The 27,441-nt window shown below is 40.6% G+C and overlaps 3 protein-coding genes across 3 annotated transcripts in view; 2 read left to right on the forward strand and 1 right to left on the reverse strand.

Annotated features, from left to right (window-relative positions):
• The window catches only part of LOC111160767, a 618,405-nt gene that overhangs the window by 370,284 nt on the left and 220,680 nt on the right, over positions 1–27,441 (reverse strand).
• On the forward strand, positions 2,373–3,947 carry LOC111160569 (zinc finger protein 84-like). Its single transcript, XM_022523766.1, has 4 exons — positions 2,373–2,841; positions 2,914–3,216; positions 3,388–3,516; positions 3,592–3,947. The coding sequence occupies exons 1-4, from the start codon at positions 2,373–2,375 to the stop codon at positions 3,945–3,947; spliced, it is 1,257 nt and encodes a 418-aa protein (XP_022379474.1).
• LOC111160769 (zinc finger protein 420-like) overlaps positions 12,786–27,441 on the forward strand; it is a 41,882-nt gene continuing 27,226 nt past the window's right edge. The window contains 5 exon segments of the mRNA XM_022524113.1: positions 12,786–12,890; positions 19,341–19,466; positions 21,996–22,122; positions 22,429–22,518; positions 23,205–23,636. Coding sequence (XP_022379821.1) covers positions 19,452–19,466; positions 21,996–22,122; positions 22,429–22,518; positions 23,205–23,636 — 664 coding nt within the window. The 5' untranslated portion in view covers positions 12,786–12,890; positions 19,341–19,451.

A 27,441-nucleotide genomic window follows, 5' to 3' on the forward strand; every position in this document is an offset into this window, starting at 1 on the left:
GGTGGTGTCTAAATATATTAGAGCTTGCTGTCTGTTGCATAAAAAATTAGAAAAGAATCCATAAGAGAGGTGCCTGGGTTGCTAAGTCGATTGGGCGTCTGCCTTCAACTTGCGTCCGGATCCCAGCGTCCTGGGATCGAGCCCTGCATCAGGCTCCTTGCTTGGTGGGAGGCCTGCTTCTCCCTCTCCCACTCCCCCTGCTTGTGTTCCCTCTCTCGCTGTATCTCTCTCTCTGTCAAATAAATAAATAAATAAATAAATAAATAAATAAATAAAATCCTTAAAAAAAAAGAATCAGTAAGAGGATTAACTATGCTTATCTTTGAATGAGAAGCTGAGATTCTTCATTCTAACCTGCCTCTACCAGATATTTGTTCAAGACTTATGTTGGCATCTTTCTTTGGTCATTGTCTGCACCTAATGGATGGACTTTGTCCATTTTCTGGGCATCTTCACAAGTCTCCAGAGTCAGAGATCATGAGGCTTCATCCTTGCCTATTTCTATCATTTATTTCTAGTGTGGTTTATTCATTTTCATGGCCTTAAGAATACTATTTATATGCTGATGAGCCCCAAATTTCTGTCTCCAACCTAGACTTTCTTCTTTTATCCATACACATTCGCCTATGTGTTTCATTTCTGCACTCGGAAATCTAATAATTACTTCAAACATCATGTCACTCTTGGTTCCTCTTCTCACTCACACCACAAATCCAGTCCATCAGCGAGTGTAGTCTGTACTTTCTCCTCATTGTATCTGGAGGTCCTCTACTCCTTTCTATAACTATTGTTTCACCCAAGCCCCAACATCCATTGTCTCTTGCCAAAATTATTATAGTTTTCTTGAGAATGCTCTCAGTTCTTTATTCTTGTTTCTCTCTATTCTCCACGTAATAGCCAGATTTCTTGGTCTTTTTTTATTATTTATTTTTAAAAAGTAATAAAGTTAGTTGTTCCATCCTCTCACCCCCAAAATTCATGAAGACAAAAAGAAACTTTAGAAACATGCAGACGTATAAAGACATCAGGTTCAGACAATTATCTGAGTATGGAAGATAACTAAACCATCATATGGAAATAACAGTCTTCTGAGTTGGAGGAAAGAGGGAAAGATCTAAAGTATAATAAAAAAAAAAGTGATATGTGCCATAGCAGGTCTTTACTGATTTTCCCAAGCACAGTCCGCAATCCTAAAAATAGTATTTATGTCACAATACTTAAGACCTCGTTAGTGTGATAACTGATATATATACACACAGGATGACATTCATAAAAGTGAAAATCAAGGACATGTCATCTTTCTCCCACTATTACCTTGAATGGCATCCTGTTACTATTAGTATAATATCCAAATTCCTCCTACATGTGAGCATTTCCTGACTCCTGCCTAAATTTTTGCTTACTTTTTTATGTAAAAATTTTTTGAAGTGTAACATACACAAAAATATATAGATATAAGGGTACAGCTCAGTTAATTTTTACAGTCAGTATACTGTGTAACCAGCACTAGATCAAGAGTACCAGAGTACTGTGCAGGGTGCCATTGTGTGAACATAAAACAAATTCTCCTTTCCACATTCAGGCTGTTATAAGTAATACTCCTACATATCTTTACATAAAGGTCCTTTATTTTATATTTTTCTCCTATTGAAAATGTTTATTTGTGAGCAATTTAGACTTAGTGAGAAATCCCAAAATTATACACGAATTTCTTACATACTCTTTTTTTTAAAGGTTTTATTCATTTATTTGAGAGAGAGGGAAAGAGAGAGAATGAGTGGGATGAGGGGCAGAGGGAAAAGCAGACTCCCTGTGGAGCAGGGAGCCTGACATGGGGCTCGATCCCAGGATCCTGAGATCATGACCTGAGCGGAAAGCAGACGCTTAACCGACTGAATCACCCAGGTGTCCCTTACATATTCTTTTTTGTAGATTTCCCTAAGTGGTAATATTTTACCACATTTGCATTATCACATTCTATCCACCTATTATTCCATTCACACACATACACACATCCTGTCTTTCTGAACTCGTTATACCGAAATACTTGAATGTGTATTTCCTAGAAATAAGTTAATTTTTCCACGTAAACAAAATACTAAAAAAAGAAAAAAATCAGAATATTGGTATGGATATAGAACCATTAACCAATCTACAGAGCTTACTCAGATTTTACTGATTATCTCATTACTGTTTTTTATAGTAAATGGAAAAAAATATTTTTCTGGACCTTTCCTTATTATCTTGCTCATTCTATTGTGGATACATTGGCTTTCACTCAGAAGTCAGAGCTCACTCATTATGACCCAAATCCTTTAGGTAAGAAACCATATGGATGGAATAAATGTGCAGTGAATTCTTATGAACCACTCATGACCTTGCTTCAGAGAACTTGTGCGGGAAAGAAATCTCATGAATGCTGTGATTGTAGGAAAGCCTTTCCCAGTAAGTTAAAGCTAATTACTCATCAACAAACTCACACAGAGGACAGACCATTTGGGTACAATCAATGTCCAAAAGCCTTCATTACAAAGTCAGCACTCATCTGTCATCAGAAAACTCATCATAGAGAAGGGAAATCCTATGTATGCAGTAAATGCGGGAAAGCTTTTCCTTGGGAGTCAAAACTCACTTTACATCAGAGAACTCATTCAGGAGAGAGACCTTTCAGATGCAGAGTATGTGATAAAGCCTTTAAGGTTCAGACACATCTGACTGTACATCAGAGAACTCACACAGGAGAGAAACCGTACGAATGCTCAGATTATGAGAAAGCCTTCTCAAAAAAGGCTCAGCTCATAATCCATCAGCGAATTCACACAGGAGAGAGACCATATGGATGTAGTCAATGTCCAAAAGCCTTCATTACAAAGTCAGCACTCATCTATCATCTGAAAACTCGTCATAGAGAAGGGAAATCCTATACATGCAGTAAATGCGGGAAAGCTTTTCCTTGGAAGTCGAAACTCACCTTACATCAGAGAACTCATTCAGGAGAGAGACCTTTCAGATGCAGAGTATGTGATAAAGCCTTCATGGTTCGGACACATCTCACTGCGCATCAGAGAACTCACACAGGAGAGAAACCATACAAATGCTCAGATTGTGAGAAAGCCTTCTCAAAAAAGGCTCAGCTCATGATTCATCAGCGAACTCACACAGGAGAGAGACTGTATGGATGTAGTCAATGTCAACAAGCCTTCATCCAGAAGTCAGATCTCACTAATCATAAGAAAACTCAGCATGTAGTCAGGAAATCTCATGGATGCAGTGAATGTGGGAACGTTTTGTCCTCTAAGTCAACTCTTATTATACATCAGAGAACCCATACAGGTGAGAAGCCCTTCAAATGCAGTATATGTGATAAAGCTTTCACATCGAACGCACATCTTATTGTCCATCAGAGAATTCATACCGGAGAGAAACCATATGAATGTTCAGATTGTGAGAAAGCCTTCTCCACTAAGGCACATCTTAAGATTCATCAGCGAATTCACACAGGAGAAAGACCATATGGCTGCAGTGAATGTCAGCAGGCTTTCATCCGGAAGTCAGGTCTCACTAACCATCTGCAAAATTGTCACGCGAGAGTGAAAGCTCATGGATGCAGTGAATGTGGAAAGGTTTTGTCCTGTAAGTCAACTCTCATTATACATCAGAGAACCCATACAGGTGAGAAGCCTTTCAAATGTGATGTCTGTAATAAAGCCTTTACAGCTAAATCCTATCTCACTGTACATCAGAGAATTCATACAGGAGAGAAACCATATGAATGCTGTGATTGTAAGAAAGCATTTGCTACTTTGTCAACTCTCATTGGGCATTGGAGAACTCACACAGGAGAGAGGCCCTATGGGTGCAACAAATGTCCAAAAGCCTTCTTCCGGAAGTCAGCTCTTATTAATCATCAGCGAACTCAGCATAGGAGAAAATTCTCTATGCAATGACTATCGGAATGTGAGAAATAGTTTTTGATTAATCTTGTCTATTCAGAGAACTCATATAAAATAGAAATGTCATGAACGCTTTGATTATAGTAGACCATTCTGGAACTTCTATAGGAAATGAACCTTCTAGATGCAATGAAAGCTGTAAGCCTTTCATCTGAACACTCCTCTTAGTCTACCGCAGGGATCGCACCTAAAGAGAGAAACATTGTAAATTCAGAGATTGTCAAAAATTTCATTTGAAACTCACAGGCTATGTGTTTAGGAGGAAACACCTGTGGGTGCAGTGAAAGTGGGAAATCATTCTTTTCAAGTCACATTTGTTATACATTAGGATATTCATTCAGGGGAGGGACCCTGCTGTTGTAGTGAGTGCAGAAAAGCCAAGAAAAATCACATCTCATTGTACATTGTATTTGACTTTATTATTTGTTGGAATGACATGTAGGAACATAATTTTTAGGAGTTAATAAAATTTATTAAACATAAATATTATGCTTATAATATTATAACATTTTATTAGACAAAATAATAAAATCTCATGGAAATAGAAATGTTCTATTTCCTTATAAATCAGAATACCTTATAATATATAATTTGACTTAGTAAGAATTCTAAAGCATTAGACTGCATAAATTTGCTGTCTTTATTTTTACTGTCTTTTGTAGTGTTTCTGCCAAGTGTGATGAACTATCACTACTTGAAACTGCTGTTGTTCTAGAGCCTTATTTCTTAGATATGCAAAAGTGATAAAAGATTTACATGGAATACTAAAAAATAAGCAACATATGAGACAAAGGGGGAGAAGAGACTTGTGTTCACGTGTGTGTTCATGTATATTTATTGCAAGTGCTGTATAATGCAGGAACTCTGGATTTATTATGAAAACACGTCCTTGGGCACTAGAAACATTTTCTCTCTTAGCATTTCCTAAAATGCCCAGTATTTACTAATATTAAGGATAACACTGCAGAAGTTGGAGTTCTTGAACATAGCTGGAATGGAAAGTGGTTCACTTGCTGTGGAAAACAATTTCGCAATTCCTCTAAAAAGTTAAATGTAGAATTACTATATGATCCTGGAGTGCCACCCGCAGCTATATATTGAACAAACTTGAAAGCAGGTACTTTGAAGAAGTACTACAGTACTTCTACACTGTTCACAATAACCAAAAGGTGGAAGTAATCCAAGTGTCCATCAGTGGATGAATGGATCAGCAAAATGTGGTACGTGTGTGTATATGCATGTATTCACATAGATATACATAATGAATATCGGTTACCTATGCAAGTGAAATGTTGTTGAATGAACGTAAGCCTCCAAAACATGATAACTGAAAGAAGCCAGACACAAAGGACCCCATATTGTATTCCTGTTTATATGAAATGTGGAGAATAGGTAAATCTATAGAGATGGCAAATTGGTGGGTTCCAGGGCCTGGGGAGAAGAGAGCATGGAGACTGACTGATTAATGGTTATGGATTTGTTTGTTTCTTTTTTAGAATGATAAAAATGGGAACTAGGTAGAGGTGGTAGTTGCATAACATTGTGAATGTAGTAAACATCACTGGATTGTATACTTCGAAATGCTAATTTTGTTTTATGTATATTTTTACATCAATAACGAATATATTTGGAAAAAGTACCATTGAAAAACTGTTGATTTTTATCTGTATTTTGAGTGCCAGCATTCTTGCAATGATAATGCAAGATTAAATGATAAAATATTAATGGTAATTAATGAAGAAATAACTGCTTAGCAAAACAGATGCAAATATATCTTCTTCATCTTAATAGATATTAGCTACCAAAGCCTGACAGCTAACTTCACACTGAATGATAAAACTTGAGAGATATTCCCTAGTTGTTTGGCAGTGAGGTCTGCTGCAACATCTCTCCTGAGCTGGAGATCTTAACCAGCACAATATGTCAATAATAAAAATGAAAGGGCTTACTCTTGGAAATGAAGAAAAAAGTTGTCATTATTTGCAGATGACCTGATTGCCTAGATGGAATGACAGGAGAATCCACAGACAGCCACGGAGAATAATAAGAGTCCAACAGGATTCTCTGGATACTTGATCAATATGCAGCTTCAGTTGAGTGCCAATAAAGTGCTAGTATATATATACATTATCACACTAAGAAAGCATCATAAACTAACTCCTACATCCTTGAGTGGTTTTTTAAAAATCATGTTGATTTTTGTCAAAAGCTATTTTTAGCATCAATGGTGACAGTCATATGAATTTTCTTCTTAGATATAGTAAGTGAATTTTATAATACTAAAACATATATGGTGAATTTTAATGTTCTTATTTTATTAATAAAATTCCTGTTCTTTCATTCCTGGTATATGTCTCACATATTCTTTTTTTACTGCCATATTTCTAGTATTTTTTTCTTTGGCCCATGTTTTATTAGGAGGAATACTTTAAATTTCTAAATATAAGCAACACATTCAATCCTACATTTATTACTTATTGCTAAAGCACATACACACACATACATATGTTTTTTTAAAAACAGGACGAAAACTGCTAGAATGCACACTTGAGATCTGTGGTCATCTCCAGGAAGAGAAGTAAGCCTAGAAATGAGAGAGAGGATGCAGATTAACTTTTTTTCTCTCATGTTTTTACATTACTTTTCCTTGTGTATATACATAATAATTTTTTAATAATTTACTAAATTAATAAAAATATAATTTTCTATATATTATCACAGAATTACTAAGTAAGTGCTGGAATTCGTGATACATGTTTCCACAAAGCATTTATGTCCTTCATTCATGGCATAATTTATATTCTTATATTTTGTATATGTGTCTCCCACATTAGGCTGGGAGTTCTTAGGTATAATGATCTAGTTCAGTTAATCTTGGTATATCCGAGGACTCACAACCTATTTGGGCATATAGTAGATATTGAAGAAACTTTTTGAAATGAAAGATAAGGGTTTACCTTTGAGATTATGTTCTGGACATGCACACTTAAGGATTTGGGAAATCGACTAAATAAAGAACCATCTTGTGTGGCTGTATGAGCATAGACAGAAGCATGCTAGAATGGCTACTCTGAGTGGCAGTTTTGAGTTCACTGGTATGGAGTGCTCTTCCCAGAAATGTAATTTCTGTCCAGGGCGTTGTCAGGGGCCCAAGAGTCCCTGTCAGAGCTGGGTATATTGGAACAAGTCTGTGACCTGTGCTGTCACACTGAATTCTAACTTCTTGACCTGCAGTCTCTTTGCTGAACTGCTTCTTCCCATGACCCCAAGAGAATGATGTTTGATGACTTTTCTTGGTCCAGACTGGGATTAGGGTCCTGGGGAATACCTTTCTTCTCTCATCCTATGCTTCCACATCATGTGGAAGGCCATGCACTGAGGCCCATACACTTGATTCTCACCAGCATGGCTGTGGCCTCCTTCTTGGTTCCTCTCTAGAGGGGGATCCCCCAGACGATACCTACCTGGGGACTATCACCCAACCTGGGCAACACTGGATGTAAACTTGTCTATTATATCCATAGAATGGCCTCAGGCCTTTCTCTGCACCACTTCCCTCCCGAACAGTTTCCAGGCTGTCACCATCAGGCCCAGAACTTGTGCGGGGATGGGGCTCGAAGGCAGAGCTTGGAAGAACACTGGTTCTTCCTGCTTCCTATGGTGGATCTCCAACCTGCTGAGAAGTGTCTTTGTTCCTATGCTGTTTGAAGCTCTTCAGCATATTCACAATTCTACCAAGATACAGGATTATCTTCTAAAACTCCTGAAACATCTAGTACCACAAAATACACAATTCTAATCACTTTCCCAGATGGTGTATTCATGGGAGTCATGATTGGATCCAATGTATATATGGTACTTCTCCTTCATGGACACCACCAGAGAGTGAGGCATATTCACATCCTCAGAAATGCCCACAGATTCTCACCAGAAGCAAAAGCCACTCAAACCACCCTGCTTCTAGCAAGCATCTTCATTTTTTTCTTTACTTCACCAATTCTATTCTTACAATTTATAATGTTTTTTGTTTTTTCAAATCTCACCTTTGGCTGCAGAACACTATCGGCTTTCTGTTGGCATGTTGTCCCACCCTCAGCCCTCTGATATTGTTGCTTCAAGATCCCCAGCACCAAGATTCTGCTCTTAAATGGTGAATGAAAAAATCTCAAATTGCTAATGATGCACTCACAACACAATTTTTCCTCGAAGAATCTAGTTATTCACTTAACTTAAAGATATATGGATGTCTAAAACATGACAGACACATACCCAAGATACTGATGATGAAAAGATCTATATGACATTGACCTAGTCATGCAGAGGCTTTCAGCTTCATATAGAAGGCAATCAAATAAGTACAATACCGTATAAATGTTAATATTATCTTGATGCTTTGTCATTTTTTTTCTTTGAACTGTTCGATGGGAGCATGGAAATAAAGTTGGACAGAAGTAACTTTGGGACATCAGAATTTTTAATGGTTTATTAGGACAATTATTAAATTGGATGCAGTATTATGTAGTGATAAGCCATCGTCTTTGAAATAGAAGAACTAAAAAGCTATTCATTCTAACTGATTTCTAGCTGTGTAAAGTGGAGTAGGTGCAATTATTCAAACATTTGTATTGTAAAATATACCATGCAGAAAAGGCATCTGGGTGCTTTAGTTGTTAAGTGTCTGCCTTCGGCTCAGGTCATGATCCCAGGGTCCTGGGATCAAGCCCTGAATTGGGCTCCCTGCTCAGCAGGAGGCCTGCTTCGCCCCCTTCCGTGTGTTCCCTCTCTCACTGTGTCTCTGTCAAATAAATAACTAAAGTCTTAAAAAAAAAAAAAGAGCAGTCACACACGCCGCTATCAGGTTAACATAAAATGGCGACAGCTACGTGTGAGCAACTATCTACTACCACTCAGATCAAGCAACAGAACACCCCAGAAGCCCTATTTATCCCAGTAAACACCCCTCCCTTCATTTTCTATGGTCTAGATCTCTTCACAGAGACACTCCTGGAGTTCTTTCTTGAGTCAATTTCACTTCTCTAGATTTCTCCTTTGCTAGAGACATCCTTAGAGTCTCTTCTGCTGGATTCCCTTTTCCTTGCCCAGGGAACATTTTCTTTGCTGTAAGGACCTCAAAACTCTTACAAAACAGCCAAGATGTCCCCGAAAATACATCATGCACTTAGGTCTAGCTGAAGGGTGATGTCCAGAAGGGTCCCCAGTGGCAGGAGCTCTGTCCCTGTGGAGCTGGAGTGCACCATCCTCCTGGCACATGGATATGTTCACCAACCTGGAAGCTCTCTGTAGTTTATGGATTTTTTTTAAAGATTTTATTTATTCATTTAACAGACAGAGATCACAAGTAGGCAGAGAGGCAGGTAGAGAGAGAGAGAGAAAGCAGGCTCCCCGCCAAGCAGAGAGCCCGATATGGGGCTTGATCCCAGGACCCTGAGATCATGACCCGAGCTGAAGGCAGAAGCTCAACCTACTGAGCCACCCAGGCACCTGGATTTTTTTTTTTAAGTAGGCTCTACACTCAGTGTGGGACTTGAACTCACTACCCTGAAATTGCTGCTCTGACTGAGCCAGCTAGACACCTTGTTTATAGATATATTTTTTATGGACACTTAATCATATAGGCAATGTTTAATTTGATAAAGGGATTTTACAAAAATCTTTGGTAAACATCATACTTAAAGAAACTTTGAAATCAGGAAGAAGACAATATTGCATCATCACACCCTTTCAACATCGGACTGGAGGTCTCACCCAGTGTAAAGGGAAAAATAAAGGTTTAGAATGGAAAACGATGGGGGAAACTCACTATTTAATGAGAATATGGGAGGGCGTCATCGGGGTCTCTGCTTGGCAGGGAGCCTGCTTCCCCCTCTCTCTCTGCCTGCGTCTCTGTCTACTTGTGATTGCTTTCTCTCTCTGTCAAATAAATAAATAAAATCTTAAAAAAAAAATAAAGAGAATATGGGAGTGCCTGTGTGGCTCAGTTGGTTGCCTGAGACACAGAGTCACTGCTTGATGAGAGGAGGTTGCTCAGGATAGAGTACCAAGGGATCAGTCTCAACCAGTGAAATGAGGTGAGAGCAAGGATCCTTGAGTAAATGCCCTTATTGAGGGTCAGGGAGTACCTCCTATTGGAAGTGCCCTATTGGGGAAGTACACAAGAAAAGACTGATGGGTATTTCAGTGGTGTGTTTGAATGGCACTAGGTCACACAGAAGGGTAGGAAGAGGAACTTGTGCAGGGGTGAACATTATTACAGGGATACACCTGGTTGCCTAATTGGTGTACTCTCCGTCTGTTTGTGGGGATGTTGAGGCAGTGGGAAATTACGAAGTTTTAAAAATTTATAACACAATAGTCACAAACGATTAGAATAAGATAGTTTATCAATTTTGCTTGGCATAGTATCAATATACAAATCAGCTGTATTTCTACATACCACCAACAGAGAGTTCAGCAATAAAATTGTAAAATGTCTTTACAAGAGCATTAAAATTTTCAGATATCATGAAATGACTCTAATAAAAACGTATAAGACTACTGTAAGAAACATTTTTCAGAACTTTATTGAGACATTAAAGAAGATTTAACTAAGTGGAGTGATACACAGTGTTCATGGATTTTAAGACATTATTGTAGAGATGTCACTTAAAGGATTTACAGATTCAATGCAGTATCAGTACAAATCACGGTCACTTTTTTTGGGCGTTGGGGGGTGGAAGCTGACAAAGTGAGTTAAACATTTTGAGAATATAAAGGGCCTAAAGAACAAAGAGACTTGTAGAAAAAGAATACGGCAGGAGGCCTTTATCAGACTGTAAGACTCAGAAAACTCCCCTAGCTAAAACAGTAGTGCTGGCGCAGGGATAAACAAGAGAACAATGGAACAGAACGTCCGAAAACCCAGAACGTCCGAATACCTAGCCATGCAGATGGGGACATTTGCCTTAGGATAGAGATGATTCGACCTGGCAGTGGGGAAATCGACTAGACAATGCAGCTGGGATCATTATCTACACAGTATTCACAGAAACAAACGACCGGGCGGGCTGTGACTAACGAGGATATGCAGGATCGTTCTTTAATGTACCCGGTTTGTCTTGGGATACGAGATACAAGGTGTACTCTTTTGGCGTGGGTCGCGGTTGGTCCACAACCGTTTCCGGTCACGAAGCACACATCCTAATGTCGTCTCTACTCCTTCAGATCCACTTCTAGTCTCCTAATCCCCGTTTTCTCAAGTGTGCCGCCAGCATCCTAGCCGCCCCCAGTTCCCCGCCCCGAGGACCGCTCTTCTCTGTACGGATCCAGACCTTCCCAATATGGCTGCTCCCTACGAGCGGCTTCCAAAGGGCGAGGAGACCGAGCGGACGCAAGCATTTCCGTCTCAGCCCTGGGCTGTGATTGGCTTAGCGCTCCGCTCAAGGTCAAAGACCAGGCGAGAGCGATTAAGTCCTACTAGGCATGCGCGTCCGCTCTGACAGCCGCTGCCGAGGTGGAGACGGTAAGTCTTGAAAAGAGAAAGGATGGGCTGGATTTGCACCTCTCTGGTCTGGCCGGCCAGCTCCGGTCGCCTAGGGTGGCCTTCTCGCTCTCCGTACGGCGCACGACCCAAGATGGCGGCGCACGGAGCACAATGGCCGCTACCACCGCAACGCGGCGAAATCGGAGCGGCGACGCTGCCCGGCGATAAAATTCTAACCAGGGCCAGAATGAGGGCCTGTGCATTGGTGGTTCGCTCCAAAGTGCCACTGATTCCGAGACTCCGGTCCGCAAACTTGATGAGCGGAAGCGGAAGGGGCGTACGGAAGCTTGGGTTCTCACGGCGTAAGGTCACAGATTTGCGGTCGAGGATCGCTTTCTCCTAGAAGCTGTCAGAGTCCCGCGCTGTGGGACTTCCGCGACTTGAGATGCGGGTCGTGTGGGTACTCGTGGGGGGTGTCTGTTTTCGGTGGCTGCGGGGTTGTCAGGGGCGTTGGCGGAAGTTTGGACTGGCATTAAGTGTTGAGGACGAAAGACAGTGCCTACTGAGAGCGACAGGTGGGTTCCGGGTCGCGCCCCAGGCGGTAGACAGAGGCGTTGGGAGAACCACTGACCGAGGGGCCCATCGGGGTCTGTTCGGTGAGGAAAGGATCGGGGGTCATCTGAGGTCCCTATGGTCCGAGTGTGAGCATCCGAGGGATCCGTGATCCCTCTGAAAATAGGTGTCTGGGGGGCTGTGAATGGGTGCGAGAGCGAAGCGCAGGGTGTTCGTGGGAGAGGTGGGTGGGATTGGAACGCGAGGAGTCGCAGGGAGACATTTGGGTGTGCATATTGGGGTGTCCTATTTCCCAGCTTTTTATGCTGAATCTAAGCGTACAGAAAGTCGAAAGAATAGCAAAACGGTTCACCCGACGTGAATAGATCCACGAGTTGTTAAAACCGTGCCATAAACACTTAGGAAGTGTGTGTGCGTCTCAGCCAGTGGACACGTGCGTTTTTGCACGCGCATGAAATCAGGGTAGTCCTAGCTTTTTCAGTTAGCAGTAATCGCTCCTCGGATAAACCTCGTTGGCTAAGATGCTGCCACTGCTCAAAGCTAGTCCTAACTTTCTTGTCCTTTCTGCTACATGTTTGTGTGATTTGTCATAAGGTGCTAAGTTCTTTAATTCTCGGTTTTTCCACTCAAACACATTGGTATTTAACTCACAGGTACTTCTGAGGGCCCTAACTTCATGACCTCATCTAAACCTAATTACCTCCCAAAGGCCTTATTCCCAAATACACATGAGTTTGAGGGCTGCAATTTTTTTTTTTTTTTTTAAAGTAGGTTCCGTGCCCGAGGTGGGGCTTGAACTCACAACTCTGAGATCAAGGTCATATCCTCTACAGATTGAACAAGCTAGGCACGGCTGGAGGACATAAATATTAACTCCATAACAGGTAGGTACCTGACAAAAGGTAGCTATTATGATTTAAATGTATACTTCCTTAATGGGAGTTTTTATGTTTGAAACAGTTCTGTTAACTTTTAAAATTATATATATATAATACACATATATATATGAACATATACATACATATATATTTCTTAACTATGTGTATTTATGTTTCATATTAAATGTTCTTGTCATTTTTTATTACGGTATCATTATATACTTATCATCAATAAAAGCAGATAATCACCTTAAACTATCTGTAATATTTTGAAATGTATTTTTTTAAAGTGAATTATATTTAATGGATATTTTCCCTTTTTTAATGGGTAAGAGTAGGCTGGATTAAATGCGCATTTCAGAGGCCTCTGGTTTAATTTTACCACATTCCCCAATAATGTTCCATTATCTCATGCATCCACACACTGTGCCAGGTTTTTCGACATCTTTAGTGACAGTGGGTTAATCATCTTTTCATTCTTTTCTAATACGATAGCCCGATTTAGAAAAAAATGACTAGCCTCACCTTTTCTTTATAGTTTTGTTTAATCAAGATCATATTTGATTTGAAAATGGAAGTCTCCATCCTTGTTCCATCTTCCTGGTCTCTCCTTCTAACCCTCCCATACCTTGGAACTACTATGCACAGATTAGAATGTATTATTCCCTGGACTTGTATAATTTTATCACATGTATATGGATATACTCTTAAGTAGTAGTAAGAATACACATTTTAGTTTTCTGAGTTTGTAAGTTTTATAATGAGGATATTATAATGTGGTATTCTGAGGCCTGGTTTTCTTTTTCTTTTTTCTTTTTTTTTAATTTTATTTATTCATTTGACAGACAGAGATCACAAGTAGGCAGAGAGGCAGGCAGAGAGAGAGGAGGAAGCAGGCTCCCTGCCGAGCAGAGAGCCCGATGCGGGGCTCGATCCCAGGACCCTGGGATCATGACCTGAGCCGAAGGCAGAGGCCTTAACCCACTGAGCCACTCAGGCGCCCAGGCCTGGTTTTCTTGATTCGGTATCAGTCTGTGATTCATCTGTCTTGCGTGTAGGCTTGGTGTATTAATACGAATTTCATTGCATAAATACAGTGTAGTGCATGCATCCATTCTCCTGCTGTTGGACATTTGTATTGTTTCTGGGTTTTGGCTGTTAAAAGTAGGGAAGTTCTGAAAAATCTTGTATGTCTCTTAGTTGTTGTGAGAATTTGTCTAGTCTAGGCTATATATTTAGAAGTATAATTTCTGGCACAAAGTAGATGAATTTTTATCTAGAAGGAAAAACCAAATTGCTTCTGTAACGCGGTACAGAACTCTATCATCAGCAGTGTATAAAAGTGCCTGTTGGTGCATAAGCTTTCCAACTTAGTATTTTCATTATTGCTTTTTGACCATTTTGGGGGTATAAACCTCATCTCGTTGTGGTCTCCATATGCACTGTTCTCATTACTCACAGGGTTGATCATCTATTTATATGTTCATTGGCCAATTTTCTTCTTTTATTTATTTTAATTTAGTATAGTTGATACACAATGTTCCATTAGTTTCAGGTGTACAACATAGTGATTGACCATCTTTATATATAGATGGGCCAACTTTAAATAAAACTGAAAAGTTTAAAAAAAAAAAAAAACTGAAAAGTTTGTCTTTACCCGACATATTTGGAATGCGTATCTTTTGCTAGTTATTTTGTAATAAACAGTCTGTCTGGTCTCTGTCCCCCACTCCTAGGAAGTGGCCTCTAAAACCTGTCACTCCTGAGTGACAGGAGTCTTTGTTATTCGTGGTGGGTCTGTAGATAGTTAGGACAGTGAGGTGACTCAGGATGGGGCTGTTTTATGTCGTATGCCAGAAAGACTGACCATGTGATCAGAGGGTTGGGGCTTTGAGCCTGGTAATACTAGCCCAACCTCTGAGATGGTAAGGGTGCTGGGGGTTGAGTCGCATGGCCAGTGATTAGGTCAGTCATGCTTACTTAATAAAAACTGTAGACACTGACGCTCGGGTGAACTTCTGTGGTTGGCGGTACCCTACATATTGTCACTTATAGATATGTTAAATGAGTAATGTGTCCTGAGGCACCTGGGTGGCTCAGTGGGTTGGGGGCTCTGCCTTCAGCTCGGGTCATGGTCCCAGGTTCCTGGGATCAAGCCCTGCATTGGGCTCTCTGCTCAGCAGGGAGCCTGCTTCCCTTCCTCTCTCTCTGCGTGTGATCTCTGCCTGTCAAATAACTAAAATCTTAAAAAAAAAAAAAAAAAGAGTAATGTGTTCTGACTCCAAAAGGATAGGACGATGGAAGCTTCTGGTTTGTCTCTCTCCATTTGACTGGTTATGATTGGATTGGCTGGATATCGTTTTGCTATAATAATATGTTTTTTAAATTATTTATTTAAAAAATTTTTATTTATTCACTTGAGCACACGTCAGAGCAGATGAGTTGGGGGGAGGGCAGAGGGAGAAGGAGAGGGAGAGGCTCACTCGCCTCTGATCACAGAACCTTACTAGGGTTCCCATCTCATGACCCTGAGAGCATGACTAGAGCCGAAATCAAGAGTCGGGCACTTATCCCACTGAGCAACCCTGGTGCTCCTCTTTTTGCTCTAGTAAGACTTCTATCTTGCAGTTTCTCCCAGGTACCTTGTAAATACTGGCTTTTCTCCCCTCTTAAATCTTGTTTGAATATGAAATTGCAATTAATGTTTATATTGAATTAAAGCAGTTGCATAATGACAATTTTGTTTTTCTTTTAATTTATTTTTCCCATTTATTGCTCAAGTTTTTATCTGGTACATTTTTGACTTCAAAGAGAGATTATCCCTGTCCCTAAGTTTAAAGAAATGCCATGGACTATTTTAGATACTCTTGCTTGTGTATTTTTAGTTTAGTAATATATATATTTTTAAATTGTCAGTGGTGGGGCACCTGGGTGGCTCAGTCATTTGAGCTGTATACTTTTGATTTTGGCTCAGGTCATGATCTCAGGATCCTGGGATTGAGCCCCATATTTGGCTCTGCATTTAGCAGGAATTCTGTTCAAGGATTTCCTCCTCTTCCTCTACCTGCCCCCCACCTCTCAAATAAATAAATCTTTAAATTGTTGGTGGCCATGGTTTTTTCTCACATGTCTTTTCATTATCTGCTGGGCTAATGAAACAGTTCTTACTACACTATCCTTGCATCCTTGGAATAAAGTCAACTGTGCATAGTAGGGTTCTTCCTATATTTGGCTTTCTTAGTATTCTTCTTATATATCCCTGCATATGGTTTCTCAGTATTTTCTTTAGGCTTTATATAGCGGGAGTCCCATTCCCTGGCCTTGGTTCTTGAGTTCCGCCAAGAAAGAATTCAGAGTCAAACTCTTAAGCGAGCAAAGGTTTCATAGCAGTTTAAGCAAAAGTACATTCCTTTCTTTCTTTCTTCTTTCTTTTTTTTTTTTTTTTTTTTTGGCAAAAGTACATTCTTGAGATGGGAGAGCAAGCAGGCCCAGAGGTGGCAGCTGGGTCAGGGTTGTTTTTGCTTTTTGGATAGGTTATGGGTCATAGGTAGGGCAGTGTCTGACTGAGGGTACAGCCCGTCATCTAAGGGACTCCACCTACTGGGAGTTTTTGGCCTTATAGGGCCCTTGTCAGAACTGTCACGGCAGCCATTCTCTGGGGAGGGGGTTAAAACCACAATGTAAATGTATTATAGTAAGGCTCCGAGTTACTCTAGGGCAGTCATGGGGAAGAGCGCAGGCATATCCTCTGGGATCTTCCTCGGGGGTTTGGAGGTTGGCCTCCGCCCTTTTACAGTCGGAAATCACTTGTTCCCTGCTCATACCCAGCTAGCTGCCTACGCTGTCAGTCCCTGGTGTTTGGCTTCTTTCGCTTAGAATAATTAATGCTTTTCATCTTCGTCCATGATTTTCCATTTATCATGAGTTTATTCCTCTCTGCTGCTGAGTACTAAGCGGTGGCACAGATAGGCCGCAATATGTTCATTCCCCACTTGATGAATGTTTTGGATTTAGGGGGTCAGTTTTAGATATATATTTTTTAAAGATTTTATTTATTGGACAGAAGGAAACACAGGGAGAGAGGGAACATAAGTAGGGGAAGTGGGAGAGGGAGAAGCAGGCTTCCCGCCCAGCAGAGAGCCTGATGTGGGCTCCATCCCAGGACCCTGGGATCATGACCTAAACCGAAGGCAGTCACTTAACGACTGAATCACCCAGGTGCCCTGGTTTTGAATATTCTCAATAAAGCTGCAGTATGCATTCATGTACAAGTCAAAGTGGCTGTACCATACTGTATTTTTACCAGCAGAGGAGGGGAGTTCTTTTTCTTCACATCCTAGTCAGTACTTAGTATTTTCAGTCTTTTAAATTATAGCCATTCTGGAGAACATGGCTGGCTCAGTTGGTAGAGCACATGACTCCTGATCTTAGGGTTGTGAGTTCGAGTCCCAAATTGGGCCTAGAGCTGATTGATAGGTAGATAGATAGATAAATAAATAAAATTATCGCCATTGTAACAGGTTTGTAGGAATATTTTATTTAAGTTTTAATTTGCTTTTATTTAGGTTTTAATTTGCAGCCTTTTGTGTGTTCATTAGACGTCTCTCTACTTTTTTGGGGGGTAAGTGTCTGTTTAAATATTTTGTTTCTTTTTTACTAGATTGTCTCTTTTGTGAAGTTGTAAAAGTTCTTTGTATTTTTTAGATAGAAGTCTTTTAGTCAGGTATGCATTTTGTTAATATTTTACTCTAGCCTCTAGCTTGATCCTTCTTTGTTTTTTTAAGATTTTATTTATTTATTTGACAGAGATCACAAGTAGGAGGAGAGGCAGGCAGAGAGAGAGAGGAAGCAGGCTCTCCGCTGAGCAGAGAGCCTGATGTGAGGCTCCATCCCAGGACCCTGAGATCATGACCTGAGCCGAAGGCAGAGGCTTTAACCCACTGAGCCACCCAGGCACCCCTTGATCCATTTTACAAGTGTCTTTTGAATATTAAAATTTTTGGTCCTGAGATGTCTACTTTATCAGTTTTTTTCTTCTACTGTATGTTTTGTGCCCTGTTCAAGAAATCTTTGCCTAATCCAAGGTCACTTAAAGTTTTTCTGTGCTTTCTTCTAGAAGTTTCACTATTTCTTTTTTTAAGTGATCTCTGCACCCAGCATGGGGCTTGAACTCACAACGCCAAAATCAACAATCATGTTCTCTACTGACTGAGCCCACCAGGCATCCCAACAGATTCACTTCTTAAATCTTTACTGGTTAATTTTGGCATGGGGTAAACACGAATATCCTATTGTTTCAGTAGCATTTGTTAAACATTTTGTTATTTTTTTCATGCTCGTGCTTGCCTCTAACTTGTTGAATATATGAAGTATATATAATAGCATTTTTGGTGTACTGGTCCACCAGGTCTCTCCCTTTGGCCATTTTTGTCTGTTTCTCTTCCTTGTTTTTTTTTCCCCAGCTATGGGTCATATTTCCTTGGTTCTCTGTTTGTCTGGTAATTTTTGATTGGATGTCAGATATTGTCAGTTTCACCTGGCTGCCTGCGGGATTTCCTTTTATTCCTTTTACTACTTTTGAGGTTGGTTCTGGGATGTAACCACGTTACTTTGAAACAGATTCTTTGGAGGCTTTCTTTTAAGCTCTGTTAGGTGGTGCCAAAAGAGTCTTTTGTCTAGGATTGTTTTGTCCCCATTTCTGAGGTGATACTCTCCTGAGACCTCTGCATAGTGTAAGACCGGGCATATCAGAAGGTCTTTCCACCCAGGCTAGTGGGAATGCCGCTATTCCTGCTCTTGTGTAAGCACCAGGAATTGTTTAACCTGCTTCTTCCCAGTGGCCTTGGTAGTTCCCTCACAGTTCATTAGTGCTGAGCCGGAGACTCAAAGGAACCCTCATCCTCTGTAGAGTGAGTTTTCCCTCTCTTCACTGGTATACTGCCTGGCAAGTGTTAGTCATCTTTCCTTCCTCAGATTTTGAATTCTGTATCATTAACTCAGCAGCGCTGCTAGACTCTTCGGGTTCCTTCTCCCCATCCTGTGGCCTAGAAAGTCTCCAGGTAGTGAGCTGTGGTGCCCAAGGGTCTCTAGCCTTGTTTCCCTTCTCTGACTTCTGGGTGAGAAAACAGTTGTTTTAGACACGTTTCCATTTTTTTTTTTAATTGGTTAAGATGAAAGGATAATTCATAATTTGGTAATTTTCGCTGGAATCAGAGGTTCTATCAGTTCTGAGGGTTTGTGTTTTAATCCTTGGTCCAAGAGTTACTGTGTGGCTTTTAGCTAGGTGCTTGACCTTTCCTTTCTTGGTTTTCTCTAAAATAGAATAATTATAGTCTACCGCCTAGGATTGTGAGGGTTAAGTGAGAAAAGAAGATGCCTGAAACAATTCTTTGCATGTATGGGAACCTGCTTTTATTATAATTTCCACGCCAAACAAATCTTTCCTTGAATCCATAGATGCCGGCTTCCTAGAATGATGCACTTCCTATAAAGGAAGAAACGTAGATCTCAAGTCTAGAAACTCATTCTTGCCGAGGATACCTTTGATGAGACACCTGAATACTGAAAATGACCAAGTCCCAGGTTAGTTGTTTATTTCCCAGATTTCTAGAAGTTTGTAAAAATGTATACAATCTGATGGTTGCCAGAGTTGGTAAGGTAGGGGGGAGAGGGATAGGCAAAATGGGTGAAGGGGAGGGAAGATACAGGCTTCCAATTACGGAATAAATAATTCATGGGAATAAAAAATACAGCATAGGAAGTATAATCAATGATATTGTAATAGTGTCTCTGTGACAGATGGTAGCTGCACTTGTGGTAAGCATAGCATAACCATAGACTTGTTGAATCACTATTTTGTAACACCGGAAACTAATGTAACATCGTGTGAAAACTACAGTGAACAATTTAAAAAATGTATACAATCAAAGGGAATGATGTATATAGATCTCTTGCAGCTGGCAGAGATGTGCTTAGACTGGGAGACAGAATAATGACCTGGAGTAGCCAATCAGGGAGGGAGTTCTATCTTATCTGTATGTCACGTGTTGCAAGGTGCGAACAACTGTAACATTTCCACAGAAGTGGCAGGATCCAGAGCAGAGTTGCAGACATTTTTGTGGTAATATTGGAAACCACAGAAGAACAAAAACATATTTAAGATTTACTTTGTATATAAGCAGGAAGCACATGAACTTTCTGAGTACGTGTTTCCCAGAGATTAAAGATGAAGAAGTGCATTTGATGGGTCTTCCTCTTCAGTTTTTCTCCAGACTGTGGACCCAGTAAATGGTCATCTTCCCAAGGAAATGCGGGAGATTCAAAAGGCATAGCTAGAAAACTTTTTAAAAATCTCTTCTTATCTACAAAGAGAAAATAAGATTAATTTTTACCCGAGGGTCACGGTGTACGTCATTGCGTGAACATATGTAACATGTTCATAACATATTTCTAACAATATGCAGCACACAGTAAGAGTTAGTTCTGTTTTTGCTTTTGTGAGTACCATGATTTAATACATAGCAAAGTTAACTTCTAAAAGGCAGTTCTGAGCATAACATACTTTATGAAAAACACTGCAGGGGCGCCTGGGGGGCTCAGTGGGTTAAGCCTCTGCCTCCGGCTCAGGTCATGATCTCAGGGCCCTGGGATCGAGCCCCGCATCGGGCTGTCTGCTCAGCGGGGAACCTGCTTCCCTCCTCCCCCCGCCCCCTGCATACTGTGATCTCTGTCAAATAAATAAATAAAATCTTAAAAAAAAAAAAAAAAAGAAAGAAAGAAGGAAAAAGAAAAACACTGCAGTGTCTACCAAGTGTCTGCAGGAAATGTGTCCGCTTGCTCTGGTCTGTTGCTGCTTGTACCCCGGGCATCGGTTCTCTTTGGTTTCTTCTGTCTCATTGAACTTTTTGCAGTTCCTGGAACCCAGCATGGTATTTAACACTTTTAACACATGCTTCCTCTGGAAGAGTCACAGCTCCCGTGTCTTCCCAGTCTTACCATGGAGCACACCAGGAACCATGCACCTCTTCAGCTTGACCTCTTCCTCAGAACTGTTCGTTCTTCACCTACTTGTGCCCCCCGTTTTAACTTGAGTGAACTTCTGTTGTAAGCCTTGTTAAACCAGACCGTCTTGCCGTATATGAACTCTGTAAAGGAGTGTACTTGCCACTCCACAGGGTGTCAGGATTGTGCTTTATTTCCTTTTTTACTGCAGTGTATAGTGGGTAACATTAAATGCTCCTGGGGCACCTGGGTGGCTCAGCTGGTTAAGCGGCTGACTTCGACTCAGGTCACGATCTTGGGGTCCTGGGATCGAGACCCAAGTCGGGGCTGCCTGCTCAGCGGGGAGTCTGCTTCTCCCTCTACCCCTCCCATAGCTCACGCTCTCTCTCTCAAATAAATAAATAAAATCTTAAAAAAACAAAAATAACATTAAATGCTCCTAAGGTGGGTTGTAGATGCTTTTTAGGTAAAGTCTTAACAACATTTTACATTGGGTGAATGAATGAGGGAAGAAGTGAATGAAGAATGCAGAAAGGAAGGGCACCTGCGTGGCTCAGTCAGTTAAGCATCCAACTCTTGATTTCAGCTCAGGTCGTGATCCCAGGGTTGTGAGATCAAGCCTTTTGGGCTCTGCACTAAATAGAGAGTCTGCTTGGGATCTTCTCTCTCCCTTTGCCGCTGCCCCTGTTCTCTCTCTCAAATAAATAGATAAATTTTTACAAAAAATGCAGAAAGGATTATTTCAGTGGATTTATTAGCACACTAAGTGTAAATCAAAACTAGATATAGAGAAATACTTGTTTATAAATTTCTTTTCTTAAAAAAAGATTTTATTTATCCATTTGAGAGAGAGAGAGAGAAAGAGCATGAGAGGGGAGAAGGTCAGAGGGAGAAAGAGACTCCCCGAGGAGCTGAGAGTCCGATGCGGGACCCGATCCCGGGACTCTGGGATCATGACCTGAGCCGAAGGCAGTTGCCCAACCAACTGAGCCATCCAGGCACCCCTGTTTAAATTTCTATAGTAAAAATAATCAGAATAATATCCTGTATATCTTCTATAATTTATTCCATTATATTAACTCCAGATTAAAGAGGATTATGTTATTACAGGGCTTGTTGTCATTCAGTGATGTGGCTGTGGATTTCACCTGGGAAGAATGGCAGCTGCTAGATACTGTTCAGAGGAACCTCTACCGGGATGTGATGTTGGAAAATTATAGCAACCTAATGTCATTGGGTAAAGACAACTTTCCTAAAGACAACTTTCTCACCATGAGTCCATTAATTGCCTGGCTTTTTTCCCCCATTGATAACAATTTTTTTTTCCCATTGACACAATTTATGGGTACTCTGATATCCTTATTGATTTTGGAGTTACATAGGTGATGGAACTTATTTTCTTTATGACCAGTGATGGTACTTACGTTCATTTTCTGAATGAAAGCTTCTGTTTTGCTGAGATTTACTCTCTATTCCCTAAAACAGAATTTTTCATCATAGGCCCTAATACTGCTCAGTTCTCTGGGGGATTACTTCTTGACAGGTTATCAAGTTACTAGACCAGAAGCAATGGTCCACTTGGAGAAAGAACAAGGAGTGCTAGAGAGAGAATTCCCAAGTCCGTCTGGTCCCGGTGAGTACAGCAGTGCAGTGGGAGTGAGTGGGAGCCAAGTCACAGTTGATCATTGGTGTGTTGGGACCCTTGTTATTTTAACATTTTTGCTCATAGTCTCTGAATCTTAAGAGTTGACTTAGAGCAAGTGAAAAGAGGTCATCAGTGTGAATGGTGTTCCCTTCTCTTACCATATATGACTCATTGGCTAGCCACCTAGCAGAAGATGTACCTCCTTTTACTACTCTGGGTCAGATCTTGGCCTATTTCATTTGGTCTTTCCCTTTTGGCTTAGTTGTTTTTTTGCAGCTCGTTAGATACAAACTGCCTTCCCCACATCTTATCCATATTTGCATCGCTCTTCTGTTAGGCTTTCAGATATTCATAGATTGCCTCCAGAGTTTGAGGACATCACGTCTTTAGTTCATTATTTATTATCTATTTCTTTTATTGAATACCTTTGACTTATATTGTGCACCTGCTCGGTCACTTTCTCCGTTCTCTTTGGATATTGACTTGAGATTCCATTCCCCTCCATTTCATAATGGTAGGATTCACTGATTTTTTTTTCCCCCTAGAAGTAATGTGGCAAGTTTAGGGTCGGTATCAGGAAAATATTGAGAAAGATGAATCTGTGGAGGGAAATAATGAAAATAATGCATTGGGAAAAATATTTTCTCTGAGCAAAAATTTTGTTCCTTTTGTAGAAAGACCACGTCAGTGTTTCTCAAGAGGAATACATCTGGAACAAAAGTCAGATTCGAAATTTCAGAGCAAAAACTATGCAGAAATGAATTGTGATGAATTAAACAGCCACGGGAAACCATTTTTCCATACTCTGCATGAAACCTGCCATACTCAGGCCCCGTACAGCGAACATAATTTCTTTGTGAAGACGTTCAGCATGGCAAAAAATCTTAAAAGACATCACAGAATTCACGTAGAACGGAAACCTTATGAATGTAGTGAGTGTCCAAAATCCTTCAGGTATAAGTCAAAGCTCATAATACACCAGAGAACTCATACAGGAGAGAAGCCGTACAGATGCCCTGAATGTCAGAAAGCTTTCAGTACAAAATGTCATCTCACTCTACACCAGAGAACTCATACAGGAGAGAAGCCGTACAGATGCCCTGAATGTCAGAAAAGAGAGCCCGATGCGGGGCTCGATCCCAGGACCCTGGGATCATGACCTGAGCCGAAGGCAGAGGCCTTAACCCACTGAGCCACTCAGGCGCCCAGGCCTGGTTTTCTTGATTCGGTATCAGTCTGTGATTCATCTGTCTTGCGTGTAGGCTTGGTGTATTAATACGAATTTCATTGCATAAATACAGTGTAGTGCATGCATCCATTCTCCTGCTGTTGGACATTTGTATTGTTTCTGGGTTTTGGCTGTTAAAAGTAGGGAAGTTCTGAAAAATCTTGTATGTCTCTTAGTTGTTGTGAGAATTTGTCTAGTCTAGGCTATATATTTAGAAGTATAATTTCTGGCACAAAGTAGATGAATTTTTATCTAGAAGGAAAAACCAAATTGCTTCTGTAACGCGGTACAGAACTCTATCATCAGCAGTGTATAAAAGTGCCTGTTGGTGCATAAGCTTTCCAACTTAGTATTTTCATTATTGCTTTTTGACCATTTTGGGGGTATAAACCTCATCTCGTTGTGGTCTCCATATGCACTGTTCTCATTACTCACAGGGTTGATCATCTATTTATATGTTCATTGGCCAATTTTCTTCTTTTATTTATTTTAATTTAGTATAGTTGATACACAATGTTCCATTAGTTTCAGGTGTACAACATAGTGATTGACCATCTTTATATATAGATGGGCCAACTTTAAATAAAACTGAAAAGTTTAAAAAAAAAAAAAAACTGAAAAGTTTGTCTTTACCCGACATATTTGGAATGCGTATCTTTTGCTAGTTATTTTGTAATAAACAGTCTGTCTGGTCTCTGTCCCCCACTCCTAGGAAGTGGCCTCTAAAACCTGTCACTCCTGAGTGACAGGAGTCTTTGTTATTCGTGGTGGGTCTGTAGATAGTTAGGACAGTGAGGTGACTCAGGATGGGGCTGTTTTATGTCGTATGCCAGAAAGACTGACCATGTGATCAGAGGGTTGGGGCTTTGAGCCTGGTAATACTAGCCCAACCTCTGAGATGGTAAGGGTGCTGGGGGTTGAGTCGCATGGCCAGTGATTAGGTCAGTCATGCTTACTTAATAAAAACTGTAGACACTGACGCTCGGGTGAACTTCTGTGGTTGGCGGTACCCTACATATTGTCACTTATAGATATGTTAAATGAGTAATGTGTCCTGAGGCACCTGGGTGGCTCAGTGGGTTGGGGGCTCTGCCTTCAGCTCGGGTCATGGTCCCAGGTTCCTGGGATCAAGCCCTGCATTGGGCTCTCTGCTCAGCAGGGAGCCTGCTTCCCTTCCTCTCTCTCTGCGTGTGATCTCTGCCTGTCAAATAACTAAAATCTTAAAAAAAAAAAAAAAAAGAGTAATGTGTTCTGACTCCAAAAGGATAGGACGATGGAAGCTTCTGGTTTGTCTCTCTCCATTTGACTGGTTATGATTGGATTGGCTGGATATCGTTTTGCTATAATAATATGTTTTTTAAATTATTTATTTAAAAAATTTTTATTTATTCACTTGAGCACACGTCAGAGCAGATGAGTTGGGGGGAGGGCAGAGGGAGAAGGAGAGGGAGAGGCTCACTCGCCTCTGATCACAGAACCTTACTAGGGTTCCCATCTCATGACCCTGAGAGCATGACTAGAGCCGAAATCAAGAGTCGGGCACTTATCCCACTGAGCAACCCTGGTGCTCCTCTTTTTGCTCTAGTAAGACTTCTATCTTGCAGTTTCTCCCAGGTACCTTGTAAATACTGGCTTTTCTCCCCTCTTAAATCTTGTTTGAATATGAAATTGCAATTAATGTTTATATTGAATTAAAGCAGTTGCATAATGACAATTTTGTTTTTCTTTTAATTTATTTTTCCCATTTATTGCTCAAGTTTTTATCTGGTACATTTTTGACTTCAAAGAGAGATTATCCCTGTCCCTAAGTTTAAAGAAATGCCATGGACTATTTTAGATACTCTTGCTTGTGTATTTTTAGTTTAGTAATATATATATTTTTAAATTGTCAGTGGTGGGGCACCTGGGTGGCTCAGTCATTTGAGCTGTATACTTTTGATTTTGGCTCAGGTCATGATCTCAGGATCCTGGGATTGAGCCCCATATTTGGCTCTGCATTTAGCAGGAATTCTGTTCAAGGATTTCCTCCTCTTCCTCTACCTGCCCCCCACCTCTCAAATAAATAAATCTTTAAATTGTTGGTGGCCATGGTTTTTTCTCACATGTCTTTTCATTATCTGCTGGGCTAATGAAACAGTTCTTACTACACTATCCTTGCATCCTTGGAATAAAGTCAACTGTGCATAGTAGGGTTCTTCCTATATTTGGCTTTCTTAGTATTCTTCTTATATATCCCTGCATATGGTTTCTCAGTATTTTCTTTAGGCTTTATATAGCGGGAGTCCCATTCCCTGGCCTTGGTTCTTGAGTTCCGCCAAGAAAGAATTCAGAGTCAAACTCTTAAGCGAGCAAAGGTTTCATAGCAGTTTAAGCAAAAGTACATTCCTTTCTTTCTTTCTTCTTTCTTTTTTTTTTTTTTTTTTTTTGGCAAAAGTACATTCTTGAGATGGGAGAGCAAGCAGGCCCAGAGGTGGCAGCTGGGTCAGGGTTGTTTTTGCTTTTTGGATAGGTTATGGGTCATAGGTAGGGCAGTGTCTGACTGAGGGTACAGCCCGTCATCTAAGGGACTCCACCTACTGGGAGTTTTTGGCCTTATAGGGCCCTTGTCAGAACTGTCACGGCAGCCATTCTCTGGGGAGGGGGTTAAAACCACAATGTAAATGTATTATAGTAAGGCTCCGAGTTACTCTAGGGCAGTCATGGGGAAGAGCGCAGGCATATCCTCTGGGATCTTCCTCGGGGGTTTGGAGGTTGGCCTCCGCCCTTTTACAGTCGGAAATCACTTGTTCCCTGCTCATACCCAGCTAGCTGCCTACGCTGTCAGTCCCTGGTGTTTGGCTTCTTTCGCTTAGAATAATTAATGCTTTTCATCTTCGTCCATGATTTTCCATTTATCATGAGTTTATTCCTCTCTGCTGCTGAGTACTAAGCGGTGGCACAGATAGGCCGCAATATGTTCATTCCCCACTTGATGAATGTTTTGGATTTAGGGGGTCAGTTTTAGATATATATTTTTTAAAGATTTTATTTATTGGACAGAAGGAAACACAGGGAGAGAGGGAACATAAGTAGGGGAAGTGGGAGAGGGAGAAGCAGGCTTCCCGCCCAGCAGAGAGCCTGATGTGGGCTCCATCCCAGGACCCTGGGATCATGACCTAAACCGAAGGCAGTCACTTAACGACTGAATCACCCAGGTGCCCTGGTTTTGAATATTCTCAATAAAGCTGCAGTATGCATTCATGTACAAGTCAAAGTGGCTGTACCATACTGTATTTTTACCAGCAGAGGAGGGGAGTTCTTTTTCTTCACATCCTAGTCAGTACTTAGTATTTTCAGTCTTTTAAATTATAGCCATTCTGGAGAACATGGCTGGCTCAGTTGGTAGAGCACATGACTCCTGATCTTAGGGTTGTGAGTTCGAGTCCCAAATTGGGCCTAGAGCTGATTGATAGGTAGATAGATAGATAAATAAATAAAATTATCGCCATTGTAACAGGTTTGTAGGAATATTTTATTTAAGTTTTAATTTGCTTTTATTTAGGTTTTAATTTGCAGCCTTTTGTGTGTTCATTAGACGTCTCTCTACTTTTTTGGGGGGTAAGTGTCTGTTTAAATATTTTGTTTCTTTTTTACTAGATTGTCTCTTTTGTGAAGTTGTAAAAGTTCTTTGTATTTTTTAGATA

Source organism: Enhydra lutris, unplaced genomic scaffold (assembly GCF_002288905.1).
Source record: "Enhydra lutris kenyoni isolate GAN:26980312 unplaced genomic scaffold, ASM228890v2 scaffoldscaffold77, whole genome shotgun sequence".
Lineage (NCBI taxonomy): Eukaryota > Metazoa > Chordata > Mammalia > Carnivora > Mustelidae > Enhydra > Enhydra lutris.

What these genes read in the sequence shown, in the direction of transcription:
- LOC111160569 (XM_022523766.1), top strand. Translation starts at nt 2,373, where the DNA reads ATGACCTTGCTTCAGAGAACTTGTGCGGGAAAGAAATCTCATGAATGC. An exon ending in AGCCTTCATCCAGAAGTCAG is followed by an intron (nt 3,217 to 3,387) that starts ATCTCACTAATC and finishes CATCGAACGCAC; the next exon opens with ATCTTATTGTCCATCAGAGA. An exon ending in CACAGGAGAAAGACCATATG is followed by an intron (nt 3,517 to 3,591) that starts GCTGCAGTGAAT and finishes GTCACGCGAGAG; the next exon opens with TGAAAGCTCATGGATGCAGT.